This window comes from Salvia hispanica, chromosome 6, assembly GCF_029641045.1.
Source record: "Salvia hispanica isolate PSC_SH4W2 chromosome 6, Shi_PSC_v1, whole genome shotgun sequence".
NCBI classification, from domain to species: Eukaryota; Viridiplantae; Streptophyta; class Magnoliopsida; order Lamiales; family Lamiaceae; genus Salvia; species Salvia hispanica.
In genome coordinates, this window is record NC_142697.1 from 7,953,120 (window position 1) to 7,964,209 (window position 11,090).

The 11,090-nt window shown below is 38.1% G+C and overlaps 2 protein-coding genes and 1 pseudogene across 6 annotated transcripts; 2 read left to right on the top strand and 1 right to left on the bottom strand.

Annotated features, from left to right (window-relative positions):
- The first annotated feature begins 3,799 nt into the window (after positions 1–3,799).
- On the top strand, positions 3,800–6,237 carry LOC125206076 (protein NRT1/ PTR FAMILY 5.5-like). 4 transcript variants are annotated; one of them, XM_048105371.2, is made up of 5 exons: positions 3,803–3,971; positions 4,051–4,094; positions 4,198–4,412; positions 4,560–5,113; positions 5,189–6,237. In XM_048105371.2, the coding sequence occupies exons 2-5, from the start codon at positions 4,070–4,072 to the stop codon at positions 6,075–6,077; spliced, it is 1,683 nt and encodes a 560-aa protein (XP_047961328.1). In that variant the 5' UTR covers positions 3,803–3,971; positions 4,051–4,069; the 3' UTR covers positions 6,078–6,237. The 4 variants fall into 4 exon arrangements, with proteins under 4 accessions (XP_088917293.1, XP_088917294.1, XP_047961328.1 ...); XM_048105370.2 differs by having other exon boundaries at positions 3,804–3,971; positions 4,048–4,094; XM_089061167.1 differs by lacking the exon at positions 4,198–4,412 and having other exon boundaries at positions 3,800–3,971; positions 4,048–4,094.
- Positions 6,179–9,650, bottom strand: LOC125206077 (aspartic proteinase 36-like). Of its 2 annotated transcripts, XM_048105372.2 has the most exons (10): positions 9,076–9,648; positions 8,594–8,723; positions 8,187–8,434; positions 7,851–8,075; positions 7,567–7,729; positions 7,400–7,473; positions 7,229–7,319; positions 7,080–7,155; positions 6,919–6,990; positions 6,179–6,615 (listed from the first exon to the last, which is right to left on the bottom strand). In XM_048105372.2, the coding sequence occupies exons 1-10, from the start codon at positions 9,348–9,350 to the stop codon at positions 6,467–6,469; spliced, it is 1,503 nt and encodes a 500-aa protein (XP_047961329.1). In that variant the 5' UTR covers positions 9,351–9,648; the 3' UTR covers positions 6,179–6,466. The 2 variants fall into 2 exon arrangements, with proteins under 2 accessions (XP_047961329.1, XP_047961330.1); XM_048105373.2 differs by lacking the exon at positions 6,919–6,990 and having other exon boundaries at positions 9,076–9,650.
- Positions 9,651–9,807: 157 nt separating this feature from the next.
- On the top strand, positions 9,808–10,618 carry LOC148923146 (putative xyloglucan glycosyltransferase 12 pseudogene; annotated as a pseudogene).
- The last annotated feature ends 472 nt before the right edge of the window (positions 10,619–11,090 follow it).

Here is an 11,090-nt window from a genome sequence, read left to right on the forward strand (position 1 = left end):
CGTCCGAGGTTGGATCTGAACAGGGGAAGTCGAGTTATGCATGGATTTTGAGTTTTCTGTTTGCTTTCTGTTTTGCTTCGTCTAGCATCCGTAGATCTGTTTAGTTCTTGATTGTTCTTCATTAAATCGCTAAAATCAGTCTGCTCTGTTCCGATTTCGCTCATGTTGTTTCTTCTGAGTTTTTTTTATGCAAATTGGTTGGAGAAGATGATGTCGCTGTTAGTTAGTACCTTAGTTAGTTGTTTTTCCAGCTTTTTGTCCGTACTCTGCTTTTTTTCAGTTATGGTCCCCACCATCAGTTTATTTCCCAGATCTAGGTAATTAGAATAGTTTCTCAGATCTAGTGATTGTTCGGTTCTAGTTTACGTGCATACTTTTGTTGTTTTGCCTAGATCTAGCTGTTAGCGTAGCAGTTTAAAATCCCAAGTTTAAGTTTAATTTCCTCAACCCAAAAAAAATGTGTGGCAGCAGCCAACCCAAAAACAATTTCCAAATCCTTGAGCATGATTATTACGCATCCATCTCTGTGGGATCGATCCCTACTTCCCTGTGCTAGGTTTTAGTTAAGTGGTTGAGGGTTTTTGAAGAAGTGCTCTGTGTGTCCGACGACCAGGATTTTTCGACGACCAGTGAGTTCCTAGACCGTGTGATCTAGCAGATTTGCTGGACCTAGGAAACCTGTTATTTCTTTCTGTGCACACGGTGACTACCCACACACTAGTTGTGTCCTCTTCAGTTATGGAGGTAAATTCAACTATTTCCTGGATCTAACACATATCTTAAGTCAGGTTGTGTAGAGAAAATCGCCAGGCCGAGGAGATAAGAGAGGAAATTTGTCGGGCGAAGGAAAGAAGCGAAAAATGAGCAAAAGAGCAACAATTCACAAGACGGAGGGAGCTTCGAAGATAAAGGGCAAAATGGAGAATACAAGGAAGGATCTAGAAGCCGTCTGTCTATAAATACTGGAAGCGCATAAAATTTTTTTATCACTCTTTTCACGCTCCAGTTCATAGTTCCTAGCTCACTTCTTCAAACTTCTCTACACACACTGCACCATGGGGTAATTTCTGAGGGGGTTCGCGTATTGATAGCTAGTTTCAGTTGTGTACAACCGTCCTCACGTAGGGCGAAGAAACAATTACTTTTAAAATATGTTTTTCGCTGCTTTTTGAGCCGAGTCTACGTTGTTCGAAGCTCGGCGATCGTTTCATCGTTGTGAAATTCTGGATAATTCAGCTATGGATGTTTATTTTCTGTTTTCGTTCTTGATTCAAGTTGATTTCTGTTCTTTGTTTACTTTGGATGCTTTACGCACTTGATCTGTTAGGTTGAAGTTAAATTGTTGTTGGATCGTGGTGAATTGTCTGGATTGGAGTGATCGGAGATGGAATTTGCTGTTGATTGTTGGGGATTGCTTGGATCCGGAGCGGATGAAGCATCCGATGTTTAGATCTGTTGAAATTCTGCATGGGTATTGAAGTATAGCTACTGTTTTTTTATTTACCTCGTCTAGTGATAGTAGATCTGCTTTAATTTTTCGTTTAATCGTAATTTGATCGTTTGATTCAACATGCTCAGTTCCGATTTGATGTATTTCTCTGTTTTCTGCATATGCGATCATGGATCGTTGGAAGGGATGAAGTTAGTTGTTAGTTAGAACCAGATTTGCATTGTCGCAGCTTTATTTCCGTACTATTTCTGTTTCAGGAAAATGGTCCCACTACATGCGTTCCCTTGTTTAGTTGTTTTTAGGAAATCGTTTCACTAGGTCTAGTAAAATTTAGTTGTTCAATTTCGTTTTCTGTCCGATCTTCGTTCCATCGTGAATGTTTGCATCATGTTTTCTGTTTCCTAGGTCTAGCTGTTAGATTAGTTCGTTTGTATTTCCAAAGTCTAATAGTTAAAAGTCTCAACCCAAATTTATGTGGCAACAACCAACTCTTTCCCAAGTCTTCTTAACTCTTACTCGCGTCCTATTCCTCTCTGTGGGATCGCCCTTTACTTCTCTATACTAATTGCTAGTGTAGTGGGTTGAGGTATTTTTATTGACAGCAGGCTGAAGGTGAGTCTGACGACCGTAGTCAACTCGGTTATTGAGTTCCTAGACCTCGTAATCTAGTGAATTCCCTTGACCTGAGGATTATGAATTAATTGAAATGTACTATGCTCTCATCCTGACCATCAAACCTACATGACTAACTTTTCTTCACATTTCTTAAAATCTGTGTCGAGTCAAACATGGATACCATTTTGCGGACGGATAGAGTACTTTTTTTACAAAAATACAAAACATCTAATCACTCTTACTTTATTTCATCACATATCTTACTCTTTTCTTATCTCTCCTACTTTATTTTTCTCTCCTATTTTTTTCTATACGGATACAATTTTTTTAAATCCAATGTCCAAATATTTTAATTCAACTTAATTGGGACCAGGTACTAAATAAAAATTTAAAAATAATAATATTGCGTCATATCCGCTGTTGCAATAAAAGTGATAACCGGTTTCTACGTTGTATTAGATTTGACTAGACATAGATTTTACTCGTAATCATTTTTACTTTTTTTGGTCTTCATATTCACACGAGTATGAAATTCATTTTTAAAATATATCCATAATATATGTCATACTTTCTTTTTTAGTTTGTCACAAAAGATGTCACATTTTTTTAAGTGAAAGTTCTCTATCATATTAATAGAAATATACTATTTTCTCTCTCCATTTAACACACAAAACAATATCTCCTAAATCCTGTGGCATTTTCTAACTATGATATCTATTATGAGACAGAGGGAGTACTAATAAAGCATATTAGTGAATGCTTATTACTAAAGCAAGCTATATTCTTTTACAATTAGCAAGAGAAAAATATGCATCACTTAGATGAGTATGGGCAAGAAAAAGAGAGTGTAATAATTTATACTTTTTCTCACTCTTACTTTACTTTTCACTCTCTCCGTACTATAAAAATATGGACAATGAGTATGACACGAGAATTAAGATAAAATTGGCAAAATAAGAGAAATGATGAGAATGATAATTAAAGTAGTGTTAGTGGATAGTAGGACCTACATTAATTAATTGATATAACTTTCTAAAAATGAAATATACATATTTTTGGGGACGGACGAAAATGAAAAATGCACATATTTTTATAGGATGAAGGGAATATTACTTTATTCTCTATACTTTATTCACGTTATACTCTCTTCTCTCTATTTTTTTCTCTTTATTACTTTTTTATCTATTTATCTAACTAATACACTAAACATCAATTTCTTAAACTTCGTGACGAAAAATTTCACCTTAACTATGTAGAATGGAGGGAGTACTTTTTAATTTTTAAGGACAGTAGGAGTACAAAACTAACATTTAAATTTTTGTGTCATGATCTTGAGATGGAGGGAATACTTCCTCCGTTCCAACTAAGTTGAGTTGTAGTATTTTTTTTTGGAATGTCTTAACTAAGTTGAGTCATTTACTTTTTTAATAAAAATATAAAATATTTAATCACTCATTTATTTCATCACCAGCTTTCCCATTTTATTTTTCTAGCTTATTTTTTTATACATTTTATTAATCTCCGTGACCAAAAGTTTTGGTTCCAATATTGCATCATATCCGCTGTTGCAACAAACGGTATCCGCTGTTGCAACAAACGGTTTCTAGATGCATTGGATTTGACTGGACATAGATACTCCATATTCACACGAGTATGAAATTCATTTTTAAAATATAATAAAGCAAATTAGTGAATGCTCATCTCTAAAGCAAGCTATATTCTTTTAGATAAACAAAATGTAAAATACCGGTTTAATCATTTCGTATCATTTTCCTTCTGTTTATCTGTACACTCGTTTACTACTCGTCTTTGCGAAGTCTTGGTCAACTCAGCTGCTCCATCAATGCCTCCTGTTTAGTGTTCTCAACAACGCCAAGAACATAACTTCTCAGGCATTCTCCCTCAGGTATATTTGCCTCAAACTTAAAAAGGGTTACTTCTTTTTACTGTTAACTACACTAATTTTGTTTTTCCTATTGCAGCAGTCACTGGTGCTTCGGAATAATGGGAAGCTATGTCAGAATTTCTGGTAAAAGAATTGGGTTTTATTTATGATTATGTTTTGTCTCATTTTGGAGATGGAAGTGTTTTTTTGTTGATTTTGCCTAAAGTGTTCTTCATGTTATTTCCAGCTCTGCTGTGGGCTGACATATTGGTCTCATATGCACTCTTCGTCATGCAAAACTATTTAACCAAAGTTTGGAATATAAGCTTTGTAAATGCTGCTGGAATTTTGAACATATGGGGTGGAATTTCAATGATATTACCCGTTTTCTTTCTTTTCCTCGTCGACACTCTTATCGGAAATCGAAAGATGCTCCTGATTTCTAGCATTTCCTATAGTTTGGTGAGTTTTGAATCCAAGAATCACAGAAATTTCATGTCGGTATATGTATGCTTTTGTAATGTTACTAACTTCAGATATGCTTTTTATGGTGATTTAGATCAATGTTGATATTAGTGTAGCTATAAAACACTTTTCTTTATGTCACAGGGAATTGGATTAGTCAGTATGTCTACGCCTCCGGTTCTTGCTGATGCTACTGGTACGTGCAAAGACTACAGCCCAAAATGTATTCATCGCCTGCAAAAGGTTCTGTTCTACATTGGAATGTCTCTCATAGCTGTTGGAGTAGCTGGCAATTCCGTATCTGTCAAACCCTTTCTTGATGAGCAACAAGTGAATAATGAGCATGACAGTAACGAAGGCGCAAGAGAATTCTTCAGACTACCGTTTTTCATAGTTGTGGTCCTTGTACCTATTGTTGGAGCAGTTGCACTTCCATTCGTCAAACCATGGTCCCTCCGCTTTGGTATTCCAGCAATCTTCACTGCTGCTGCAACCCTTCTGTTTCTGAGTGGCGTTTTCTTGAGAGGTTCGTGGGCATATAGAGAGGTTACACCACAAGGGAGTCCGATAACTAGTGTGTGCAGAGTGTTTTTCGCTGCTGCTTGCAAGATATCTCAGCCTTTCCCAGTTGATAAACAATATCTTTATAGAGAAAATGGCCAGGAAAATGATGGCTTCCGCAAAACTCGAATCCTCAGGTGTTTTATTTGTCTATCTTCATGTAAGTTAATTGGTTACAATGCACTAATTTTGTTATAGCTTCTCATTTTTAGGTGTTTGGAGAAGGCTGCCATCATACTGCCAAATGAAAATCCAGAAACTGCAAACAAGGGATGGAGACTCTGCTCCATATCAGAAGTTGAAGATGCCAAAATTGTTGTGCGTATGTTCCCAATGTGGACCACCTTCATCGTCTGTGGAATTGTGTCCTCGTTTGGAAACACTTATTTCATAGAACAAGCAAATCGCATGAACAGAAGAATAGGAAACTGGAAGGTTCCTCTTCAGATACTTCTACTACTATCACAGTGGGCAAAGAAATTTCTTTTCACCTCATGGGCTAGAGACCTTTTAAAGAAAAAACACGGACCTCCCATGGGAATTGCAGTCGCGATGATATTCTCCATTCTGTGTTGCATAACCGCGGCCAAAATGGAGCTACGTAGGCTTAAAGTGATTGAGAAACATGGCTTGCTAGAGTTTCCAGATAAAAACGTTCCCATGACTGTGTTTTGGCTGCTTTTCCAGTTCATTCTTCTTGCAGGCCTTGACACATTCTTTGAAATGAGTGTCACTGAATTCTACAAAGATCAGTCTCCTGAATGCATGAGCAAGTACCTCAGTTGTTTTGCACGGGGAGTTTCTGGTCTCGGATTCATGAGCAGCGTGCTTTCAGTTTATGTCTTGGGAAAATTAAGTGAGGCCGGGGGGAACAAAAGCTGGTTTCAGCACACATTGAACAAGAGCCGTTTGGACCGGTATTACTGGGTGCTGGCCGGTTTGAGTACTGTGAACTTAGTCGTGTTTATGTTGGTAGCGTGCTGTTATAGGTACAAGACACCGAAAGGGCCGGAGAGGAATGTGGAGAGCCCGCCAAGAGGAGTGACTGCTATACCACCAGATGAGAATGGTAGCAACCAGTTCTTCAATTTGTTTGGTTAGGAGTTGGTAAGATAGATTCATGCTGATTCAATAATTGATTATTTATTTCAGCTTCTTGTTCAAGATTCATTTTTCTCCATTCTGTAGTAAATAAAGGTGAATGATGGAAACACTTCTTTTCTAAAGAATAAAGAAATGAAAGCCTGTTATTCTTGTTTCACTTTACAATGTTCATGTAATTTCTATACCATAAAATTTAAAGAAAATATACATAAGATTGAAACAAATATACAAGGAGCAGCAATCTCTAAGGTGAAGCAGACTAGGGTGTTGAAAATCTCCAATTTTTCACCTTGACAATTGGATATCCAGTGCAAAGCTTCTTGCCTGCTCATGACACGATACGACAACCAGCAGTATTTCTTGTTGCTGCCTCCTTTCGTAGGAGCTCATACAAACATACTGAGAACAGCGGCTACAAACATAAGAACCGATATAACATTAGCCTTCAACGGGCAGGGATCCAAAGATATGTCATGGGCAACAACATCATACGCATTGTCACTCCCTTCGTCCTTCACTTTGATGCTCGATGAACCTAAGATTGGAGACAAAGGGTTAGTCTTGTACTGATAAACAAGTCGAGCTTGACTTAGGATCTTTTAAGGGTATGATACACGAGCTGAAAGATTTTTTTAGTAGATTGCATTATCCTAAATCAGGGGGAAACGACAAGCTTACAACAACGTTTGTATCTTATCTAGCAGGGCAAGTTCGAATTTCCAAGCAATCGTTCGTTTCCATAATTTGCTCACCATATTCATTTCAGCTTTTTACTAACTTCATAACTTAAAATAATGATGCACACAGGGAACAAAAGCAAAAGTGATGTTTTACTCACAGTTATATTGTGCCCATCCAATCGTCTGATTATCAAGATCGTACACAACAAGCTTGTCGGATAAGGCAATATCTGCATAGGTTCGATTCAGTTCCTAAATTCTACTGTTTACTTGTTAGATTTTACAAAATGTCTACTAGCAAAGTGAACTGCATATATACCTCCTAACAGAGTCAATTCTTGCCCATCCTTTGACTGCATTCCACTCACCTGCCAACCGATGCAATATTCTGTATCCTGCGATTTGAAGTTATGTTGCATGAGTATAACGCACTAATTAACACTGAATCATATGGCACAGTTTACTTACACGAACTTCAAACAGATAATTGTGAGGATAAACTTGCAATGAAAGTGAGTTCTCAAATTGAAATGTTACAACTGGGAATGCGGCATCAATGCTGCAGACATTACGTGTGAGAGAAACAATTAATTTGATCTCACATAAAGTATTAGTTACACATATTTGTTGTATGCTTACTTGGCAGTATACCAAAAGCATTTGAACTCATCCTCAACCATATGCATTTGCATCTTTGGTTGCAACTCCATTATCTACAGATCGAAAGATATTTAGGCATGCGTGGTTAAGAAAGAGCTTTGATAGACGATAAAAAAAAGTAAACGAACAAAGAATGTACTGTGCACCTTACTCATAACCTTCTCATACATGTCTGCTGGAAGATAGGCAAGGGTCGTACCACTGTCGATTATGGCCCTCCGAGGCGGGCCTATGCCGAATACACCCGTTGGAAGGTCTATGTTTTTATCACTCACCTGAACTCCCTTCAGAATAAGATTATAATGAGCCCTAAGATAAGATTAGAAATTGAATTAGATGACGTCCAGCAAATTCAAGAATAATGGAGTACATATAAAAATACCACTACAATGAAGTAGTACATATAATAATAAGTAACAGAGCCACTTACTGATTTGGAACGATTGGCGCTGTGACTACTTTTGGCTGCACAACCTCTCCCAGGGCAAATATGCCGCCTCCCTTCTTACTGTCCAAGCAATGTGAAAAGATCTTCTTCACCTTTCCGGCCAAAGAAAGCTGTGAAAGAATGGATGTGTTTGCTTGTCCGAAACCGACAATCCCATCAACAGCCTGTGAAAATGAACCTAATTCCCCAGATTGTTTAGCTGAACACCTATTTTAGATTTTAAAAAAAAGCACAGTAGGTACAGGAAAGACACAGAATCATATTATAGTTGGAAGTTGGAACTAAGCAAACGGAAAGACGGTTTCCAGTTATATTCACCCAAATGCTACAGATCCATCCATTGGTGAGGTCTGACGGTTTCCAGTTACTCGGTCAAATCTGAAGGTATCTCTCACAAAGTAACCCTCAGTCTTGCTGCCATCTCCATAAGTAACAGCGTATTCGCAGTTCATTCCAACCTTGCAATTTGGATTCGGAGTACTGAATACTGTACCACAGAACTCTTGATCACAAGTGACAACTTGTCCAGTGGAGGAGGCCTTCAGGTTATATTGCACCAATGATATCTGGTTAATTAAAAGTAGTTAAGTCTCAGTAGCACTCATTTTAGACTCAATGTGCTCGATTATGAGAGTATATCAACGATCATAAATATGCAAATTACCCTGTTGTGTACTGAAAACCTAAAAATTAAAGAAGAAGAGAAATGGAAGGAAGAAACATACTCCAAGATCACTTTTTGTGGGACACTTATCACACTTATGGCAATTCACCCACAGAATATCACTTCCTGTATCAACCTGGACATGATAGTCAACTGGAGGAGTACCTATTGTAATTTTGGTGTAGTAGAGCCTGCATCAACCATATATTCATTAACCAATTATATTCATATATCAAACACACAAGCTGCCTCTCTCTCCATGTGTAGGCTAGCCAGTTAAAACTAGATATATTCAACGGGATGTATTGATATGACAACCCCTCTTAAATGAAAAAGTACCACCAACATATCATGCAAAACACTACAATGCAATATTATAAACGCTATAACGCACCCTATTTTCCACCTTCCTATGTTTCTAAATATCAATTTTTGTTTGCATATAACAAACCGAATGCACAATAAAGCAATCAACAAATGCAAGACAAGAAGCAACATAGAAATGCATAGATAGATGAAAAACACCGTTTGCATCAAACGTACGCCGTGTTTGTGGGAGATCCATCACCACCCAATTGGAAATCTACACCTGCAAGAACTCTGCCATGGCGCTTCGAATCATGAGCCTTGAGCACTCCAATTGGTGCTTTACCCTTTGCGGCCCCACCATACTTGTGGTGGACTTGAAACACCACATTATTCCCCTTCACACACACAACCTCAATTAGCAGCAGCAAAATCAAAGAGACCCCAAAACATCGCCTCCCACCAGAATCATCCATCGAAGTGCTGATCAAAAGCCAAAGAAAACCCAACATATGCGATCAAGAAAGGATTTTGGAAAGGGGGGAATTTCTTCGGAAGAATGCCATTAAATTTTGCTGGCTGCAAAAAATGTGAATTTTTGTAATGAGGGGTCGTGACGTGAGTCACAAACAGAGATTAATCAAGGGATGAAAAGGGTTTGATCTAAATTTAGAAACTTTCTAGGAAATGTGGTGTTGGAATTATTTGGGATTCTAACTTAATCTCAAATAAGATCTTATGCACCATGGACGTGCGTACCTCTGTCTATCCTCTCCTCTCTCTGTACTCGGACAGAATTAACTACTACTAACATTCTTCTCTTGTAACTATAAAATAAGAGTTTATAAAAGAAAGGTCAAAATTGGTCTGAAGTCATTTTACGTTTTTTATTTTTAACATTATTTTTTGGATTTTGTGGTCTTGAACATATGGAAATTTGATTATTTTGGTACTCAGTTAACATTTTCGTTAAAAACTAACGGTCAACAGATTTAAATCCGATTTTGACCAAATTTAAGTTTTAATTCTGTTTTTTTATTCCTTAATTAAAAACCCTAACTATTATTAAAAATATTCTTTTGAATATAATTAGAAATTATGACAAAATTGCTCAAAGTAAAACACCACGATTTTTCTTGGTCCATGGTGGAGCTCGAATCCCCCTCCGACGACGACTTCCTCTGCCAAAACGACGCCGTCAAGGGAGGCCGCAACCGCAACGCCAAGCAGCTCACTTGGGTCCTCCTCCTCAGGGCCCACCGCGCCGCCGACTGCCTCGCCTCCCTCGCTGCTGCATTCCTCTCCCTCAGCTCCGGCGTCCGCCGCCGCGTCGCCTCTGGCCGCACCGACACCCCCGGGAAGTCGAGATTCTTCGCCTGCATCAAGAGGTTCCTGTTTCTGTCGCTCCTCCTTTGAAGTACTCCTCAGTTTTGAGATGACGGCCTACTTCAAAGGCTGGCATTTCCGGCAACCGGATCTCCACCTCTACGACGTTAGGAGCGCCTTTGATTGGCTCTACTCCACTTGGGTTTTGATCAGGGTGGAGTATCTTGCTCCGCCGCTGCAGCTTTTGACCACTGTTTGCATAGTCTTCTTCCTTATCCAGAGCTTGGATAGGCTGATTCTCTGCTTGGGTTGCCTCTGTATCAAGCTGAGAAACATTAAACCTCTTGCCAAACATGGCATTGTGGATCTTGAGTCTGGTGATGCTGATGGCTATTTTCCAATGGTGCTAGTTCAGATCCCTATGTGCAATGAGAAAGAGGTATTTCTTTCTTGAATTCTTGAATTTTCGGGGTTGTTTTATTGAGTTTGGGGGGTTTTGGATTGTGATAGGTTTATCAGCAATCTATTGCTGCTGTGTGCAATTTTCCAAGTGCTGAGAAGGAAAAATCGTGTTTTACTTTAAGCAATTTTGTCATAATTTCTAATTATATTTAAAAGAATATTTTTTAATAATAGTTAGAGTTTTTAATTAAGGAATATAAAAACAGAATTAAAACTTAAATTTGGTCAAAATCGGATTTAAATCCGTTGACCGTTAGTTTTTAACGGAAATGTGATAAGGCTAATTTCATGCATTGGTTATAAGGATAAATTCTGTGATTTTCTGGGTCTAAGAAACCTTTTTGAGCCAGGTGTTTAGAGAAAATGCCAGCCCCAGGAAAAAAAAAAGAGATCACCTGATGAAGGAAGCTGGCAAGGAAATTAAGTAGAAGGATGAAAAGCCACTAGACTGAGGAGCATCGATT